General features: G+C 35.5%; 1 protein-coding gene across 2 annotated transcripts in view; it reads right to left on the bottom strand.

Moving 5' to 3' along the window:
• The window catches only part of GALNT7 (polypeptide N-acetylgalactosaminyltransferase 7), a 191699-nt gene that overhangs the window by 83618 nt on the left and 86217 nt on the right, over positions 1-21864 (bottom strand). For both annotated transcript variants that reach the window (XM_074272575.1, XM_074272576.1), the window contains exon 2: positions 5764-6224. In XM_074272575.1, coding sequence (XP_074128676.1) covers positions 5764-6224 — 461 coding nt within the window. The remainder of the gene's footprint in view (positions 1-5763; positions 6225-21864) is intronic.

Genomic DNA, 21864 nt, shown 5'->3' with positions numbered 1-21864 from the left:
ACCGCATAGAGATAACCCTCTCACTCACGGCCTTAGTCTCCAGGTTCCCTATTATTTCTTGGGTCAAACAAAAGCCCCTCTCTTTTGCATTGAAAGCCCTTCTCCCCATGGCCCCAACCACTTTTTAGACTCATCATACCATATTATTTTACAAACACTCTATGGTCCAGTCAGTCTGGCCTTCCTGCGGTAATTCATACAGACTCTCCCGGCTCACTTCTGCCTGAAAATTCCTGGCTTCCTTGAAGACACAGCTCTAGTCCCACTTTCTACATGAAGCTTTTCCTGATCCCCTATCTAATATGACCTCACCCCATAATTATCTTGCATTTGTTTTATCTACATACACACAGGCATACATATTGTTTCCCCATCAAAAATCAGCTATTAAAGTCAAAGACTATTTCATTCTATTGACATAATTGTTATTGTTATCAAAACTTAGTAGATAATTAATGTTTACTGACTGATGGATCCTAGACCTTTTACCAATTCTAAAAGCTTGTTCCTTGGATCTATCCTTTCCTCCTCTGTGATAACCCTGTTCCTCTGTCCCCACTGAGAGAGAAGAACAATATTCTGATAGGATATAATTACAATATTCTGATAGGATAGGGCAAAGGGACTAACTAGTTTAGGACTGACTAAAGGTTTCAAGGCACCTAGATCTAAAGTAAAGGTTCAGTAAATAGTTATCTTTCATTTTCTCTTGTGTGTGTGTGTGTGTTATGGACCTCTTTGAGCAATCTGGCAGAGCCCCTGGAATGGATTTCAAAAAATATATATTTTTTAAATGCATAAAATAAAATGCTTAGGATTGCAAAGGAAACCACCTATTTTCATCACAGCCATCAAATTTTTTAAACAACTTTATGGAGCCCAGATTAAGAATCCTTAGGCAAGATGATCTATAAAGGTTCTCTTCCAGCTTTAAACCTATAAGCCTATGAACTCCCTGCTATGTGGCAATATTTCAGGGTTCTCAAAACTGAGCTCCTAGGAAGTGATTATGATAAAGCACAGAGACTTCAGGGAAGGTCAGCCCAGATTTCTTCTCCTTAATTTCACAATGGGTATGAATAAGGAAACCTTGGGATCGTCCAGAGATCATGTCCACTTTAGATAAATAAAGCTCCTAATAATGAGTCAGAGACTTAAAGTAAAAACCAGTTTGAGATACACAGACACACACAGACATAACATATAGCAACAATTATGCAAAAGTAATCATAGAAAATTAAATATTAGCTAGGTGGCAAAGAGAACACTAGGCTTGAAGTCAAGAAGATCTGAGTTCAAATGAGGCCTTAGACACTTACTAGCTGGGTGTGTCTAAGGCTGCATTTGCACTCAGATCTTCTTGACTAGGTGACCTTGGGCAGGTCACTTAACCCTGTCTGCCTCAGTATCCTCATCTGTAAAAAGTGAGCTGAAAAAGGAAATGGCAAACTACTCCAGTATCTTTGTCAAGAAAATCCCAAATAGAGTTACAAAGAGTCAGACACTCTGAAACTACTGAAAAATACCACAAAGGTAGCAGTATGAGGTGTATATACACATGCATATATATTATATATATGTGCACAAACTAACCCTGGTCTTTTGGTAACTGTGGCTGCTAACTCTGAATAAATGGAGTAGAGGGAACTCGTTGAAAAAGGGAACCCAAATTTGGGCACTAGAAGGAACCTCAGAGGTCATCTATTATAGCCCCTTCATTTCACAGAAGAGGAAACTAAGTCTAGGACAAGCTAAATGACTTGCCTAAGTCATACAACTATTAAATGACAAAGAAAAGATTCTGAACTCTGACTACAAATCCAACATAGTTTTCACTGTGAGAGAGAACAGGAAAGAAGGGGGAAATACTGGGTATGAGGATTTACTTTACTTCAAATTAGTTTGGAAATTATACATATTCAAAACTTGTGTTTATAGCAATATATTTCAGGCTGAAATTAGCTACAAAGTGGCATTTTTTAGGAAAGAAAACCAATTGCATGCCTAACACAAGTCATATGAAACTATTTTTTAAGTGCTTCTTGGGAATTGGAACTGGCAAATTTTATTATAGAAGGCCTGGGGCATATTGCAGGTTTGCAGGGGAAGGTAGGGATGACATGCTAACAGTAAATGTCAAATTCAAATATAAGATATGGGGTCCGTTGCAATCAAAACACTGAAATATGAAACAATCTTGCAGGAAGAAAGGGAATGAGCACTTATTAAGTACCTACTATACCAGGTACTATGACAAATGTTTTACAAATGTTATCTTATTCAAGCTATATCCGAATGTATCTGGTAACTTTTGTTAGAAGTTATTTAAAATTAACTTCATTTAGCTCTTTCATAGAATCGTTCCCACATCCCTCTAAAAGTAACAACCAACTCAGTCTGAAATCTCTAATCTTGATCCCCGAACAGTAGTTAGGACTTGACTTTAAACCCATTTTAATTGAAGAAACAATCACAACAATTTTACCAACTGGATTAACTGGATTTCAAATATCTTGGTATAGATGAAGGATTTCTTTGTTAAAATAGAAATGGATGGGAGAGGAAGTCTTAACAATTCAGTTTGTCACTAAACGAAAATAAATAGGATTAGTATTTATTGTGGAATCAAGCAGAGCTAAAAAAAAAAAAAAAAATCATTTGTGTTGGAAGACAGGAATTTTTAAAAAACAGAAACAGCCTAACTGACAATCTGAACTAAGCTATCAGTGAATAAAAGATATATATGTGGCATAGTGGAAAATGAACTTTTTTAAGTCAGAAGGATCTGATTCACATTTGACCTCAGACACTTATTAACTATGTGCCCCTAGACAAATCATTTGACCTACCAGCCTCAGTTTCCTAATCTATAAAATTGAGTTTGCACCCTACTATTCTGGGGTTTTATAAGAATAAAATGGGATATTTATAATGTGCTTTGCCAGCTTTCAAGTGCTATGTAAGTGTTTATCATAATTAGCCCCAAATACTTATTGGCTAGTTGACCATGACCAAGTCACTTAATGACCAAAGCTCAGTTTTTTAATCTCTAAAATGAAGGATTTGGATAGATGGCTTCTAAAGTGCTTTCTTGTTCTACAACTATGATCTATGATTTATGTAATACTTGATTTTTTTTCAAAGTTCTTTCAAATCCTCCAAGATCCTTTTGAGCTCCACAGTTATGAAGCAGTGATATTCTGCAACTTACTGTCTTATTTTATAAATGCAAGTGAGGTAGCAGAAAAAGTTAAATATTTAATTCACTGAGGAAGTCATAACTATTTCATCTTTTTAAAAATTCAAAACAAAGGCTTGAGATTATAGATTTTGGGTTTTGTTACTTTTTAGAAGGAAAAAGATGCAAAGAAAATCTGTTTCTAAGCATCCATTCACAGTACAATGATGGGGGAGGGGAGAACCCTAAACTTCTAAATGTATGAGAAGCAAATGCATGATTTTTTGCAGAAAATAGTAAGGTAAGTGAAGTCATTTTTGGCTCAGCCCACTAAGGAAAAAAAAAAAACCCTAGACACGGCTCCCTCCAAAAACAGTCATTCAATCCTTTTAATAAGCAATCAACAGCCAGTAAATTACTCAGGGAGTGTAATTCACAACCGCAATGTACATAAGTATGAGTCAAGTGAGCAGCTGGGCAGTTCTGTACTGGGTTATGAGTGTGCAGAATACTGGTCTGAAAAGACAAGAGCAAAACCACGGTAACAAACAAGCTCTGGTGTCAGAAGCCACAGCTGGGAAAGCAACCCCAAACTTGGCATCCTAATCCTGTGGTTGGTTGGCTTCTACTGTAATGGTGGTGAGCTGGAAAGGCTCACCTTCTCAAGGCAGGGCTGGCCAGGTCTGCATACCTGGGCCTTCCACGGCATCCTGCTCTTCTGTCCTTGGGGAGTGTTTGGGAAAAAGGTGATGGACATTCTCTAAGTTAAATGTGCAGATTGCACAGTCTGGGAGAGTGGCTAAAGTGCACAGGATCCTGCCAATTCACAGTCTGAAAGAGCTGGTTTGTCTTCTTTCTGAACGTTTATTTTTAAAAGCATGTGCTTATGATCTTTCTTATTGTGACTTATGAACAATGTAAGGCAGCCACTATGCTGGTTTTAAACCTGTTCTCTCTAAATAATCTCCGTGTTGACAAGGGGGAAAATCTGCCCTTTCCCCAAGGGTTTCCCCAAACAAGTTCTGGTAAGAATCCAGATTCCAAAAAAGGCTGCTGGGAGATATAAAATGTAGGTAAGGAAGAATGTTAAGGTACTCCTGTGACAAGTTCTCATACATCAATATGTTTTAACAGCAGATATACAAGTCTGACCATTTCTTTTACTTATTAGGGAACTGTTGTTCTGATTTCCTCTTAACTGATAATAGGGAGAACAAACTGGATAATGGCATCAAATGTTAAAAGTAATCAAATTTTAATTTTTCTGATTTTTAAAATGGGAAAATTATGGAAAATCACAGGATCATAAATTTAGAATTTGGGAGGACCTCAGATGTCATTTAGTCCAAACCCCTTCATTTTACAGATAAAACCATCTGTAAAATGAAGGGGTTAGATACTTAGAAAGGTTAAATAGGCAATATGGTTACAAAGCTAGTAAGAGTCTGAGGCAGGATGTGACCTCACATCAAATCATTATTATTATATATTTTATCCAGTGGTCCTAAACTTTTTAAATAGGGGCCCAGGTCACTGTTCCTCAGACTGTGGGAGGGCCGCACTGTAGTAAAAACGAAAACTCACACTGTCTCCACCTTTCAGCCCATTTGCCATAACCTGGAGGGCCATATCTGGCCCTCGGGCCGTAGTTTGAGAACCCCTATAATACTTTAAAATTCTATGCTACTATAAATTAGACTTATAGGGCAAGGTTAACACCATCCTTTGAGAAGAGGAGGGCAAAGAGTGCTCATAGATCTTACATGGACTCAGTCCTCTGCTTTCATAGGCATCAATGCCTTTGATTCTCCACAACAGATATAGGTAATGCAAATATAGTTGAACTCTTTTTATAGATAAGGAAACTGAGGGGCAAAAGGTGAAATGTCTTATCTATGTTCATATAATTAATAGGTAGATGAAGGAAGGGGTAGGGGGGACTTCTGATAGAGCAAAGTATTGGAAATTGAAGTATGTCAGTCTTTTTACTAAACCATAGAGCAAAAGAGGAAAGAATAAGGCTGTATCCATTTGACCTGGGAGAGGTCTAATGGATTCCAATAAATGAAATTGGAGAAAAAGGGGAAGAATATAGATAGATAGCAAAACTGTAAACATCTACAAAAGGAAACCAGAAAGACCACAGATCATGGAGGGGAATGACTAGAACAAGTTTTGGGATTTTTTTGATTGTTGTTGCTGTATTTTTTCAAAGCACAAGACAACAGATGCTGGAAGAGAGATTACTGAGAGAAAGATTTAAAAAAACAAACCAAAAAAACCCCCACTATTGAAAAGATCGGTGAACATAGTACTGAAAAGTCAGTGTAAATAAACATGGCTCTAATTAGTTAGGGAAAATATACGTAACTCTAGAAATCTTACCTGAGCCCTCAAATAGGAATCTAAAAATTATAAAGCATAACTCTGCTTGCTTACCCCCATCTCCTACGAATCACCATTATGAACTACTACAAGCTCAGTTAGTCCCTTTAAAAGAAATAAATACCTTCCCCTTATCTATGACTTTGCAAATCCCAAACCAAACCACCCCCAATCAGAACAGTAAGAGGACATCTGCTTACTCTTCTTGTCGCAAGTCATTGATGCTGCGGTCTAGTGAGATCATATCACTTGCAACCATGTTAAATCCAAACTCTTTAATGCTGGCATGAATGGACTCTTTGTAGTCTGGTCCCAAAACATATGGCTTTGCTTCCTCTCCAGGGCCACCAAGAACACCATGAGGTTCAGGTTCTTTGGGTTCAAAATTACCAATGATTCCTGGGCGGAGCACAGGATCATGGTAGATAAGTGTCTGAGGCTTAAAAGTGAGATATTGTCTCTGGAGGACATTTTGTTGATTGACACCCCCAACTTGATGCTCCTGCTCATTTTTGGCTTTGTTTTTTCTTCTAATAGATTCCAAGTCCACTTCTACCCCTTCCACGTGGGGCCAAGGTACCACAGGTTTGAATCTGTCACCCCCGGCAGCTAATCCGTTGCTTCCTCTGTTAAGGAGGGGAGCATTGGCGTCTCTGCCTTCCTATACAAAGGGAAAAAAAGGTATACAATGAGCACATTAGGGCAGAATTTATGAAGCTAATTTTTATATTTTAAGAAAGCAAACAGAGACAATGATAAAATAGTTTAAAGTGTAAATCCGAAACGGTTCATTCATTAGAACCTCTGTACTGGAAGGTATCTTTTATGCTGGGAAATATATATATGAAAACAGGATTTCCTAGAAAATACTATTTAAATAAGAGAGGGCATCCCCTTATAGCACTCTGCTTATGAACCTAGCTTCTTGTCTCAGGTTTCTGAAGGAAACAAATGATTAAGACCATAAATAGGGAGGGTAACGGGTTACATTAAAATGAAAACTTAAAAAACAGGTTGTGTTCTATAGGATGTGGTTTCTCTGACAGTCCGGCATATGATAAATAAAGCAGCTTGGTGGCAACTGTATTGGGTATCATCTATCATTAGGCTGGCTGGCTCATGCCTGGAATGACATGGGACTCAGGTAGAGGTTTGTATTCAACAGACCCGAGTCAGAATTTTCCGATTTTAATGGCTCTGACCAACTCAGTTTGGAGGACCTGGGTTATAAATCATGGCTTAGGAACCACAATGTTGATGCCTTTTAAAAGGTAGCAGTGGTATAATGATACAAATAGCAGCATTCTGCAAAGATAGCCTTACAGTCCTCTCCTGTCCCCTTTCTATCACAGCCCCATGACCAGAGAAGACCCTCAGAATCTTGTTTAAAGTGAAGGTACCTGTTAATCAATTCTGACCTTTGATCTTTTTCTGTCTGCCTCTTTGCAGTTGAAAACAGATACAAGATATAAAAACAAAGCTTTTAGGGGCTCTTTGGCCATAAGATAGAGCAGTATGCAGGAATTCTGCTCTACTGGGAGTCCAGGAATGATTTCAAGAGAGCATGAAAATTAGAGTAACTGGAGAAGATAAAGACCCTTCCAAAGGTGTTATAGGCCATCTTGCTCTAAGGGGCAAAGTCTCCGGTTGGTAATGGCCATATCTAAGAATGAGAAGATACAAAACTAGTCCAAGATTTTGCTTTGCATTAAGAGATGATTCCCTTGACATACTGTATTAAAACACACTCTTCTCTCCCTTCCTCCAACCTTAGCCGGCACTGAACCTCCCCCCACCCCAATAAGTTTACTTCCAATTCTGAGATTCTCTGCTATTAGACAAAAGGAGTCACAAATACAACTAAGCTAAAACTTTATCTTTTATCACATAAGAGGATACAACAATAATTCTGAAAATCTGAGTTGGAGTCGTGGTGTAGTTCATTCAAAGAAAAAGAGGAATTTCCAGAGCACTTCAGGTCAATTCTAGAGGATGGGATGATAAATAGCAACTTGAATTTTTCCTTAGTTAGGTATACGTAAATAAGAAAAGTATTATTAATTTCCATTTTACAGATGAGGAAAGTGAGTTTCAAGGTGGCTAAATGACTTGTTCATTATCCTTTAGTCAGTATGTAAATTGGTTCATCTTAGATTCCTATGAAAGTGATTGGTTTTGGGTTAGAACAAAAATTTTATCAGTGTAAGAAATTATGGTTAGGAAATTCTCTATATTTATTCACAGAAGAACCTGTTCTGCAACTTAGTCTTATAGAGTTCCCAGAAGCGCTATCAAGTTAAATGACTTACGTAGGAAAAAGCCGCCAGTTTTTGTCAAAGACAGAAGCTGAACCCTGGACTTAATGATTTCTAAATCAGCTTTATTCACTATACTGCATTACCAGCCAAAAATATAAATCATGATGAATGTGATCATTCTTGAACTCATGCAGGGCTCCATGTCTATGCCATGAAGCAATGATAAGAAAAAAGAGTTCCTAGAAGAATCTTTAATTGATTCAAATCCCAGGTTTGTCTACCTTAAAAAAAGAATTTTGATCTCTTCTTGAAGATCTTTAATCCATGGCAAAGATGACAGGAAAAGATAATGATAAATGTTGAGGGGATATGGGAAAATACTAATGCATTTTTAGTGGAGTTGTGAACTGATCCAGCCATTCTGGAGAGCAATCTGGAACTATGCCCAAAGAGCTATCAAACTGTGCATACCCTTTGATTCAGCAGTTCTCTATTGGGTCTGCATCCAAACAGATCATAAAAAAGGGAAAAGGGCCTACATGTGTAAAAATATAAGCAGCAGCCCTTTTGGTAATGGCAAAGAACCGGAAACTCAGTTGAGGAAAAGCTGAATAAGTTATGGTATATGAATGTTATGGAATATTATTATCATATAAGAAACAATCAGCAGAATGATTTTAGAAAGGCCTGGAGAGACTTATATGAACTGATGCTGAGAGAAGTGAGTAGAACCAAGAGAACATGTACATAGCAACAAGAATATTGTATGATGATCAACTGTAATGGACATGGCTCTTTTCAACAATGAGATGATTCAGGCTAATTCCAACAAACTTGTGATGGAGAAAGCCATAAAAAGAGAGGACTGTGGAGACTGAATGTGGATCATAACATAGTGTTTTCACCTTTTTTGTTGTCGTTTGCTTGTTGTTGTTTTTTTTTTCTTCTCATTTTTCCCCTTTTGATCTGACTTTTCTTGTGCAGCATGACAAATGTGGAAATATGTTTAGGAGAACTGCACATGTTTAACCTATATTTAACCTAGTAGAAAGGGTGGATGGAAAGGAGAAAATTTTGGAATGCAAGATTTTGCAAAGGTGAGTGTGGAAAACTATTTTTGCATGTATTTTGAAAATAAAAAGAAATTATTATTTAAAAAAAAAAGAAAAAAAAAAAGATCTTCAATCCCAAAGACTTTTACTGTGTGTTTTTGAAAAGATAGGAAGTAGAAAGAATAGGACAGTTCAAAATTCCAAACCACTAGTCAGAACAAACCCTATGAAAGGATTCTGAAAATATCATAGGTTCTTGGGAATTTGAAAGAAGTAACTTCTCATACTTTACAACAGAAATATCCAACAGGCTGGTGGCTTACAGGATGCCTCAAACAATATTCCCCAGGCTAGCCCCAACCAGTTTAAAATGTAATTGGGAAATAGTTAAAAAGATAAGAAAAATACAATAAAAGATAGTTAATATCACATTTTAAAATTAAATCAAGATGCAACCTCCAAAGATTCTTATTCATAAATTAATGACTCAATTTTTACCTGTTTTTGACTCTGTTGCTCCACAATGAGTCCACAAATAGTTAAGGACAGAAACTGGCTAGGGAACTTCACTGTTAGAAGGATTTCACAAGAAAATTCTGTAGTGTGAGAAATCTGCTAAGAGAGACTGGCATCTTCTCTGCACCTTTAAGAGCTGCCTGGGGCACTGAGAAGGTTTGCCCAGAGTGACAGAGCCAGCATATGTCAAAGGCTAGAATGTATTTTAGAGAAGTTAAGTGACTTGTTCAGTATCCCATTACTAGTAAGTGTCTGAAGCAGGATCTAGATTCAGGTCTTGATGACACCAAATAATGTGCCTTTACACATTACATCACCCCAAGTCTTCACAGCTCTGAAGCACTGAGTCACACAGTGTGACTTCTCAAATGTTATTAGTTAGATTGTTTAATGCATAAAGTCCTCAGACACTGTGTGACCATGGACAAATCATTGAAACTCAGTTATATATTTTTGGGAGGGTCTTATGTGATATTTATAAAGTGCTTTACATCGTACTCAGTACATAATAGGCCTTATATATATGTTAGCTATTATCACTGTTAGCAAATAATTGTCATTATTTGCTAGTTATATATTAGCATATATAACATATAATATATAACTATATAATATTTATACTACACAATATATATACATATATTATATAACTACATAATAAATTCTATTAGTTAACAAATATTTGTAGGGTCTGATAGAGATATTAATGGGATGGTCACTCTGGATTGTCTATCCAGCTGCATATCATAATCTGAAGCTTCCTGAAGCTAATAAGAAAAGTGGAGGCCAGACTGCCTTTGGGAAATTGCACAGAACTCTCTGTGCTTCTGCCTGTAAGCATCTTTTTAATAGGCATATTTTTTCTATAGTGTTTTATCTATATGAGTCATATAATTTTACAGCCATAGAAGGATTGAAAATTGGGCTCATAATCCTAGCCAGCTGCTAATGCTCCCTTCCCTTTCCTCTCAAAAAATGACCGTATGCTGATATTGTATATAATTATGCCATCTCTTCCAAAAGAGCACAAGCTCCTTGAGGATAGGAATTATTTCATTTTTGTTTTTGTATTTTCAGTGCCTGGTACATAATGGAGACAGGAAATAGATTTGTGATACTTCCTTGAAATGAATAGTCTTACTATAGAATGCCCTAGAGCATGCATAGTTTAAATGATTTGCCCAAAACTGAGCGGCCAGTTTTTACCAGAGGCAGGACAGATATTTCTGACTTCCAAATGTTGCTTCACACATTATAGTGATGTAATAAACTTGATTAATGAACTGAAACTCACCCAAAGGACAATGGAGAAGCACATGGTAGATATAAGGAAGTTGCAACATTATAGGAAAATAATTATTCTAGAATATAATAGTGTAAAAATTTTCACGGGGCAGCCAGGGTTGTAGGGATAGAGCACTAGGCCTGAAGTCAGCAAAGACTTAGCTTCCTGAGTTCAAATTCAGACTTGGTAGATTACTTACTAGTTGTGTGATCTTGGGCAACTTAACCCTGTTTACCTCAATTTTCTCATCTGTTAAATAAGCTAGAGAAGGAAATGGTAAACTTCAGTATCTTTGCCAAGGAAACTCAGGACAGGGCTATGAAGAGTTGGACATGACTAAAAAAGATTGTCACTGGGAAAAAACATATAACCAGGAAAAAAAGCAGGGCTGCATGAGCAGGAAGAATGGGTCCTATTCCTATGAGCTCATCTCTATTATTTCTATGCAATATCAAGTTCAGGAGAAGAAAGTGTCTAGTTAGCATGCTGGTTAGATGTATTGGGGGAGGGAGGATTTATACAGACAAGATATACAGACATACAGACGAGAATAATCAAGAAGGAGTGGACATATATAATGAAGAAGTACCCAAACTGAAGAAATCACACTTTCTAATTACATAAAGTGACAATCCAACTGAAATCAATTTAGAATCATTGTGTCAGACTTTTCACATTTAGGAATTCATAAGATGACCATGATAAAGGAATGGATTCCAAACTCCCATACCCAAAGAATATGTACCTTCCCTTCTCCATCACTGAGTGGTAATTAAGAGTCTAATAATAATTGAACAAAAGTAAAATAATCATAATAATTAAAACATGGTCTATCTATAAACCCCGGCTGTCTGTTTCGCAGCCAAATTCAACAAATCCCAACTGACTAAGGGGAGAAAAGAGAATCACTGGCCAATCTTCCAAGGTCAGCCTATTCATGGAGTGGAAATATACTGGAAAATAATGTCACTTCTAAGCAGATGGTGGTTAGGTCAGACTACTCAACACAGCCTCACCCTATTCCAAAGTTAAAATAAAACTAAATTGTTTACAATGTTTTCCCAAGATGTCTAGGCTTTTAAAGGAGTGATATGACCTCAAAGGGATTTAGAAAAATGGTCCTTGGAGATCATGTAAGCATCACTGGCTTAATCAGATTTAGGGCGGTAAGCAAACTGTGACAATAAGCAAAATGTGTACAATGAATGTAATGGAAGACTTATGTAAAGCCCCAGTTCCCCTTAGGAATTACTTTCGGCCTTTCAAAAATGGCCACTGCTGAATAATCCACAGTCTATTTACAAGATTCCATATGACCAGGGAATGTTAAGAACTAACCAAGCCAAACCTGGCTCTGCAGCTCAAGAATGTGAACCTAAAATATGATCTTTTCAATAAAGAAAGCTGTTGTCTGCAGCTTCTCTCTGGCTACTTCCACTGAGCCAGTTTTTACTTAAGGGAACTGGTATTCAGGGTATAATGAATGGGACAGAATGAATAGGCAAATCAAACAAAATAAGGTCTCCACCCATGTGTAATCTTAAAGGTTCAATGATTATGGGTGGGAGCATTCAGGGAAGCTCTAATGTCAACAAAGATCCGTGCTTTATCCCCCATCTAATAACCTCTCCCAGATGCTAATCCAAAAGCTAGGCTCTTCCTTTCTGGGCTCATTTGTGTGGGATACTACACTGGTTTTCAAGCTAGAACCATGGAATAAGGTTAGATCTCATTGGAATCACAGATTGAATCTAGGTTATATAGGACTTTAAATTCTAAACAGAAGAGTTTATAGTTTATTCTAAGCAATAGGAAACCACTGGAAAACTGTAAAAAAAAATTAAAAATAAAAAAGAGGTTCATTTCAACTGGGTCATCATGCTTAAAAGGCAGAAAATTGGTGCTAGTCAACTGAGCTCTACATCCCACAAATTCTCCTGTTTCTAGGAAAGGGCTGGAATCACTAAAAGGGTGATATACTTAAAAAGTAAATAAACCAGGCCCTAGGTACTTAGGCAGCTTGGACACCTGGACATGTTTTTGTTGGGAAAAGTAACTACATAGTCACAACATATGAAATATTTATCGGAGCTGCAACAAACAGGGACTCCTTGAGATGGCAGCCTTAGAATATTGCATGTGTGGTTATGTAAACCAACAAAATTCACATCGAGATGCCCTCAATTGCTATACAGGTAAAATCTGGAATCTGTGTTTGCAAACCTGACTCACATATTGCCTCAGTTTTCTAAAAGCAAGGGTTTGTTATACTTAATGACAGCACAGTCGTCTAAAGAAAACAGTTCTATGCATCCTAAATCCCAAGGCCATTAGGTTTACTTTTGCAAACATAAAAATTGGAACCAAAGTGGGGTTGGAGAAAAGCTGGGAAGCTTTTGCAAATATGAAAGAGCCCACTATGAGTTATAGACATTTGTGAATCATTGCTAGCAAATTTTTAGCCCAGTGAATTTTTCACATTCTTTTTCTTTTTCAAATCTTCATATGATTTTGGGCTGCTTCCTCCACCATCAGTAAAAATGCATGGAGAGAATTAAAGCTCATTTTAAAGTCAGCTTAATAATAACTTATATTTCAATAGTAGTTATTATGTGCCATGCACTATGCTTTGAAATTATGATCTCATTTGATCATCACAACAATCCTGGAAGATGGGTGCTACTATTATCCCCATTTTACAGATGAGGAAAACTGAAGCAAATAGAGGTTAAGTGACTTGGAGGCTGAATTTAAATTCAGGTCCATTTTATTCACCACATCAGCTAGTTTTTTAAGCAAAACAAAATTAAGAATAAACTAAAGGGATTACACTTCTCTCTTCCACACTGAGAGTGTTTGGGGCATTCTGGAAAATTCAGGTATAAGTTTTTGGCCCTCTGTATCAGAGAAGTCTGACTTTTTTCTTTTACTTTTATAGGGTGCTTGCAGTACCTTACTGAAAAATTTGGATTAGTATTATTCAACACTGTACACATATTTTATGCATTTCAGATTTCCTAAACTTTTTCTGCATCTTTTACTAGTCTTCATATGGCTTCTGCAAAACTCCTCTCAAATTCCTGCCATCCGGCAAGATATGAAAACTGCAGTGGGGGAAAGTCATAATGTGGAAGGAATAACTAAGTATACCGCAAAGAATTGATATGGTTCATTCCAAGGCCAAAAAAAAAAAAAAGGTAATTCTAGGTTAATCCACTGTCGTTATAATGGGTAACTGAAAAACTAATAAAATCAAACTTTCATCAAATTTTAAATTAATGATCAAATAGATGGAGAAAATATAAAACAATCAACTGATTAGCTTTTATGAGTAGTTTCAGATCAATGGTCAGGCAGAGGGGGGAAATGTACCTTGGAGTACACATGCTAAAAAAAAAAAAAAAAAGATAAACACTTATAAGTTGTCTGTAATTTATAGGAATAGCTTTTCTTCCCACACACTGAGTAGAACATCTGTTGAAGATCTATGGGAAGAATAAGAATCTGAGTGGTATCATTAAGTTATTAGATCATTAGATTAGATTAAGAATCCCCATATCAACACTTCCATAGAATTATGATCTCATTGAACCATCTCTGGCCTAAATAGTAACCTAGTGCTGTACTATGTGGGTATGCTGACAAAGATTCAGCTTACATTACTGGAGAGAATGTCCACATTGGTGAGATCATGGGTCTACTATGAAATTAAAATACTATTAAAAAGCTGATTCGTGAGCATTTAAAATGTTGCCCATAATTATCAGCATACTTCATCCAAGACAGATTAACCTCATTTCCCTTTTTGACAGGGCTATTAGACTTATAGGCAAAAGAGAAACTAAATATCAAGATTTCAGCAGTATTTATAAAAGTTATAATAAAAGGACAGAGCTAATAAAATAAATTTTAAGAGCAATAGATGAAAAGCATTGTTCTTGGGCTCAGAATTTAACTTCATAAGTTTAATATAAATGAATGAATAAAAAGGCCTTCACTAAGAATTTACTATGTACCAGATCCTGGGCTAAGAGTTATAGATTCAAATACCAAAAACAATATAATTCCACTATCCTCAAGAAACTTATACTCTTGGGCAGCTAAATGATACAATGGATAGAGCACAAACCCTGAGTCAGGAGGACCTGAATTCAAATCAAGCCTCGGACACTAATACTTCCTAGCTTGACCCTGGGCAAGTCGAAACCTCAACTGCCTCAGGAAAAAAAATAAAATACAAGCTTATATTCTTAATCTTTTTTCCCCAAAATTTTCTTTTTAGACCTTCTTTTTCTCCTTCCAACCATTTCTTCTACTTCTAGTTAAGAAAACAAGAAACATATATATGTTTCTGTTAGAAACATATGTATATATATATTCAATCATAATGGAATTCCCACATTGGCCATGTTTATTTATTTATATATATATATATATATATATATATATATATATACACAATAACATATATATTTGTATATATACCTATGTGAATATGCACATACATATCATAATATGTGAGTGTATATTCATCTTACTGAGAACCATTATCTCTATTTTAGATAGGAGTAGCAGATTTCATATTGGGTCCTCTGTAGTTGTGACTGATCAACATATTGATCACAATTCCTAATCTTTCAAGGTTATTTTTACAAGGTTATGCTCCTAATTCTGCTTCCTTCACTGAGAAGTAGCTGTTATATTCTTGTATTTGTATTCCCAGCCAAAAGTTATTTTTTACACATAATAAATGTTTTTTCATTCATTTTCTATATCTAAGCCAACACATGAGTTCAAACCTTCAGTGACATATTCTCATCCACCTCCATTAAAAGGGAAGTATCTGAGGGGCAGCTAGGTAGTGCAGTGGATAGAGCACAAACCCTGAACTCAGGAGGACCTGAGTTCAAATCTGGCCTAAGACACCTAACACTTATTTAGCTGTGTGACCCTAGCCAAGTCACTTAACCCCAATTATCTTAGCAAAAAAAAAAAAAAAAAATCTGTTACTGTATTCTCCCCAGGTCTATTCCTTCTAGTTCTCTGATAAACTTTGATCTTTTAGAGCAATGCTTTCAACTTTCCTGAACATGAACAAATCTGCCAAGAGAACAGAAAATAAAAGATCTTTTCCCTAGAGATCAAATTCATTTTTTAAATTTTTGAAGCAATTATTCTTATGCTTTTTTTTTTCCCCCTCTGAGGCTGGGGTTAAGTGACTTGCTCAGGGTCACACAGCTAGGAAGTGTTAAGTGTCTGAGACCAAATTTGAACTCAGGTCCTCCTGAATTCAAGGCTGGTGCTCTATCCACTGCGCCACCTAGCTGCCCCCTATTCTTATGCTTTTAAGGGTAATTAAATTACTTTTCTTTTTAAAAAAATTTTACAATAGCTTTTTATTTTTCAAAATACATGCAAAAACAGTATTCAACATTCATCTTTGCAAAACCTAGTGTTCCACATTTTTCTCACTCCCTCCCCCATCTCCCTCCTCTCCTAGACAGCAAACAATCCAATATAATAAAGATGTGCAATTCTTCTAAACGTATTTCCATACTTATTATGTAGAGGTAAAATTCTTTAAAAAAAAATAATTTTTTATTATAGCTTTTTATTTACAAGATATATGCATGCATGGGTAATTTTACATCATTGACAATTGCTAAATCTATTGTTCCAATTTTTCCCCTCCTTCCCTCCACCCCTTCCCCCAGATAGCAGTTTGACCAATACATGTTAAATATATTAAAGTATAAATTAAATGTAATATATGTACATATGTCCATATAGTTGTTTTGCTGTACAAAAAGAATTGGACAGACAAAATTAGAGGGATTGGAAATTCTATGTAGTGGTTCCTAGTCATCTCCCAGAGTTCTTTCGCTGGATATAGCTGGTTCAGTTCATTACTGTTCTATTGGAGCTGATTTGGTTCATCACATTGTTGAAGATGGCCACGCCCATCAGAATTGTCCATCATATAGTATTGTTGAAGTATATAATGACCTCCTGGTCCTGCTCATTTCACTCAGTATCAGTTCATGTAAGTTAGAGGTAAAATTTTTAATTATTTTTCTAAAATTCTTTGAAAGCCAGTATCACATACCATATTCCTTAGACGGTATGTACCTTTAAAAGCTTCCTAAATTTTGTTAGCCAATATTTAATTTCCATAGCCAACTTCAAATCAATTACACATTTTACAAGACTGATAATATATTTCCTTCTCTGTATGTGTTCTACATTAGGAATTTACCATATATGCATAATTTATATATCTTTGTGAACTTCTCACTTCCTTTTTCTGTTAACATCAATTCTGTTGTTGTGGAAAATAAAATGAATCTACTTGATTCAAAGTATGTATAGAACAATTTTCTACAGATACCTGCTTATCTCCAAATATATATATATATAATGTATATATTATATATATATATAAAATATATATTTTATATAAATATAAAAATATATTAAAATATATTTATAAATATATAAAATTATATATAATATATATTTTATATATTATATATTTTATATTAAATAAATATTATTATGTTATATTATAATATATTATATATTTTATAATAAATATATAATATATATTTATATATATATTATATATATATAATTTATATTTCATATAAATATATAAAAATATTATAAATATTTATACAAATATTTATAATATGTAAAATATTATAAATATTTATATAAATATTTATATATATATATATATCTGCGTGTGTATACACACACATACACTTGTGTATGTGCTTATATAACCAGCTGCCAAAGACAGTTTAAAGTACAGATCTGAACCTGTCACTCCCTTATCCATTAAGCTCCCCTGGCTCCCTATTGCTTCATTAGCAACAAATACAAGGTCCTTAGTTCAGTGTTTAAAGCCCTTAATAAATGGTTCCTGTCTTTCTTTTCAGATTTATTATTGCATTACTCTCCTTACTCTTATTCTACGATCCAGCCCAACTAGTTTGTTCTGTGTCTCATTTATCTTTATGTCACCTTCCACCTTGATGCTCTTGTATAGGCTATCCCCAGTGTCTGACTCATCTTTGCCTCTTACTATTGTTTGTTTCCTTAAAACCCCATCTCAAGGACCACCTCTTTGAAACCTTTCCTGCTTCCCTAAGTTGCTAGTACTTTCCAACCCATGCCTTTGAATTTACTTTATGAATTTTTTTCCTGCCTCTGGCATATATTAGGTAACTTTTGGCAAGCCCCTTACCTCCTAGGAGTTCTAGGAACTCTGTAAATTGCAGAGAAAGTGCCTACTTGCATTGGTAAAAGGAGTTTCCTCATCTGGGAATCCCCTGTATGGATGAATCACAGATCTAGCCCCCATCCTTTTGAATTTATGTTAACATAGAAGTACTTATACATGTTGTTTCCTCTGAAAGAATATAAGCTCCTTGAAGGCAAGGACAGTTTCATTTTGTCTTTGTTCCTCAGGTCCTTTGCTAAAGTCTTTGTCACATAATTCTAGGTGCTTGTTGATTATTACACACATATTCAGGAAACTTGTACCTTCCTTCACTCCAACAGAAAAAGAAAAAAAAAATAATGATCTGATACCTAAGGATTAGGTTAGATCAAGCCAGACTTCAGAATTATTACCTCTAGTTTTCCAAATAGAAATGGAGGAAAAAGCTTAGAATGGTCTATAAGAGTATTATAAAGTAAAGAGTTTCATTTGAAGATGATGTGTTGTTTTGGGTTTTTTTTTAATAATATAATTTCACTTTTTAATATGTGTCTTCTGGGGCTGTCAAGATCATTAATCTTCTGATTAGGCCTGGATCTGGGAATGACATAATAATGGATATTTCCCTGTGAGACAGGGTACCATTAAATCCTCAGTTCTTTCAAAACAGCATAAATTTGAGTTGGTTATAATCAATCTAAGCTATAGTTATTCAAAATCACTTTTGTTTTTAAGATACATCAACCTACCAAGCCGGCTAGTTAAAATAAGCTTTCAATTTTCAATGTAGTTTCCATGTAAAAGGGGGGAAAATTGGTTTTCTACATAAACACTATCTTTCTCTGAATTAACATTAGCAGGGAAAGCATACTTAATGCCTAGTACCTTTACCTTTCCTATAGCCTAAGGCAGGGGTTTCCTGTAACACATTTCTGTAGACCACAGGAAATTTTATAGTCAAGCAAAGACCAAATGAGGTAGCACAATGAAGCACAGAATACCTAGCTGTATGCCATCTGTTGTTAACTTTCTTGATATACATCAATTTAAATTCCATTAGCTGGAGCTAATGGGGGGATAGAAGGAATCCAACCCAGAGAGGGAAATAAATAGTTCCTACTTTTCTCATAAATCTAAAATTATGAGTTGTCATTTCTTTCTTTAGATTTGAATAAAATAACTTTTCAAAAGGCAATCTTGTATTTCAGAGAAAAGAAGTGCTTCCTACCTATGGCTAAGTTTATATATTGGTGCTTATCTAAGTTCCACAAAGCTAATTTTGGGATCCTAAACAGGTTACTGTCCACACAGCCAATTAGCAAATTAACTGTGCTTTTGTGTATATTTCTTTTCAAAGCTAATTATTTGCTTAATTGCTGTGATCAAAGCTATTACCACAGAAAACCATTTGATGAGCTGTGGAAGGGTGAAGAGAAATGAGACTTGTGAAATTCAGAACATACTTGTGAGATGAAAACAGCATTTCTTTGCTAAGGACTTTTAATGAGGCTTAAACAATAATGCTGAGAAGTGAAGTAGAAACAGGCATCCAGGCTTATTCCAGGATGTCCCACAGGACCCTCAAAATAAGCAAGTCCAACGTCGAGCTGATTTTCATTCCCCCCTCAAACCTGTTCCTTATTTCAACTTCATGTTTTAAAACTGGAGGTCAATTCTAACTCTTTCCACCAATTTACATGAATATGCTAATTGTACTTCCTAGTTATTAATATAAAAGAATCCAGCCTCAAGTTATGTGGTATAAAGTGCCTTTGACAACCAGTAACTGGCATTAAATAAATTAGCCCAATTTTATCTTTTGGAGCCTTTTCTAGAGTATATGTCAGATAATCCCTGAGGGTGTTTAATTTCAGTTTTACATTATTATTTTAGTCTGTAAGGAAGGCTTAGAAGGGCAAGGCTGTATTTGAGGAGTACAATACACCCACCTCCATACTATGTGATTATTTAGGATCCTGTACAGATAATTAAAGACATAAAACATCTGGGGGCATCATAAGGTTGCAGCAGGTAGACTATTGTACATTGCTGTATGAGTCATTACTGGGTTTTTAAAGAAAAGCTTCCAGATATGTTTGGTTCTTAAAATATAGCCTGTTTTATGAAAATGTAGTTATTATCATAGGGTAGGTTAGGCAAACAAAAAATCCATTAACACACTACTTTGCAAAGTGCTTCATGAGAGGTGTGGGTGAAGATGGGGGAGGTTTTTTGAATCTGTAAGCAGTACAATGGATAGAGTACTTGTCTTGGAGTCATCTAACCTGAGTGGGCCTTAATATTCTTATTTTTAAAAAATAGAGATAATGATAGAACCTCTCTCCCTGAGTTGTTGTGAGGATCAAATGAGAACACATTAAAATGCTTTGCAAGCCTAAAATACTATATAAATGCTATTATAACTTTCTTAGTGTTACATATTATATAAACATTATTATATAATCTTAAGTTTCTCTGTGTGTTCTCCCCACACACACATATACATATAGACACATATACACGATGATGAATGCATGCTTAAATGAGTAGGTGATGCACAGATTTTTAAACCATCATTTGGTGGAATAAGAAATATAAATTAACACTGCAAAACTTCAGGATAATGGCAACAGAGAGTTTGGAGCCAGAAGAAAGAGACAAATTCTGTTATAAGTGAGTGTTTAACCACTCCTTGCCTTTTTTCCCCCCTTGTTTAAAAACAAAACAAAACAAAAAAAGGGGTGGGGTGGGGGATGGAGTGGAGAATAAGACAAAGTTGATCTAGATGCTCCCTTTCAACTCCAAATCTTAATTCTTATGAACAATTCCTGAGGGAAAAGTAACATGAAAAACTAACAGGGTTAAAATGACTAAAATTAAAACCACAATTAAGACTTCTCTGTCTATTCATATAGCCCCTTGAGGGTTCTGATTGTTTATCCAAATTGGTTAGACTTTTCACTACCTGGGAAAGCATAGGGTTGCTGTGCAACCTCTTGCAGATAACTTATAAATTGCAATTAAGTTTAATGTCAAAACTGTTCCTTTGGACAAAGGGGGTGGTATCCCAAAGGATGCTTCTTACAGAGAAGTACTCATTTATCATCATGCTTTAGTTTTATCCACTGACATGATAGTTACACAGTATAATTGAAAAAAAAAAATGTCACATCACTATTGCCAACCCATCTTTCCACCTGGTAATCCCGGTGAATCACCACTAATGACTCCTGAATCTTCCCTAAAACCTTACAGAAAATTATATCAATGAGAAAACTAGAAATGATTCTTGTGACTTCTTGGGGAATGGTCAAGGAAGGCAGCAAAATTAAAGTTAAAAACAGGGTCAAATCAGGCATTTGTGTATCGACAGATAGTATGTAATGTTCTGTTGAAGGTTTAAAAAGCAATGTCCTTAGATTTATGGTAAGGCTTAGGAAAACATATAAGAAGTTTGGTATAAAATAATGCTTTCTAGAGGGGCTGGGAAAATCACCAGGACAGATATTCAACTAGAAACAGAGGATGAGGGAAGGGTGGCAATGTCATTCATTTCATGTCAAGACCAAAAATTCATATTAGGAGGGTGAGATGAAGGAAGGACACCCAAGACAGTTTGGGAAGGGACAACAGACATTCATATGGTCACGTGTTAAAAAAAAAAAATCAAACCCCCAAAACACACCAAAAAAACCTCTCCTGACATTTTAACTCTTAGCCAGCAATGGCTTTTTTTTTTTTTTTTCAATCAAGTTAATGCTTAAATAGGCTTCAATAATAATTGTGGCAATAATAATGATGAAAGAGTAGGTATAGTTTGCTGCAATAGGTCTGAAAGTTGCAAAGCTTGAGATTTGAATACAGCACAGAAAACCTTGACTATTACAAGAAAAACATCTTTAGTAGCTAAAGGAGTTTAGTTTAGACTGACACTCTCTCTATCAAGCTCACTTTTTTAGTCCAGA

The sequence above is a fragment of the Sminthopsis crassicaudata genome, chromosome 6 (genome assembly GCF_048593235.1).
Source record: "Sminthopsis crassicaudata isolate SCR6 chromosome 6, ASM4859323v1, whole genome shotgun sequence".
Taxonomy (NCBI): domain Eukaryota; kingdom Metazoa; phylum Chordata; class Mammalia; order Dasyuromorphia; family Dasyuridae; genus Sminthopsis; species Sminthopsis crassicaudata.
Note: the sequence above shows the minus strand (reverse complement) of the source record. Positions and strands in the feature narration are given on the sequence as shown.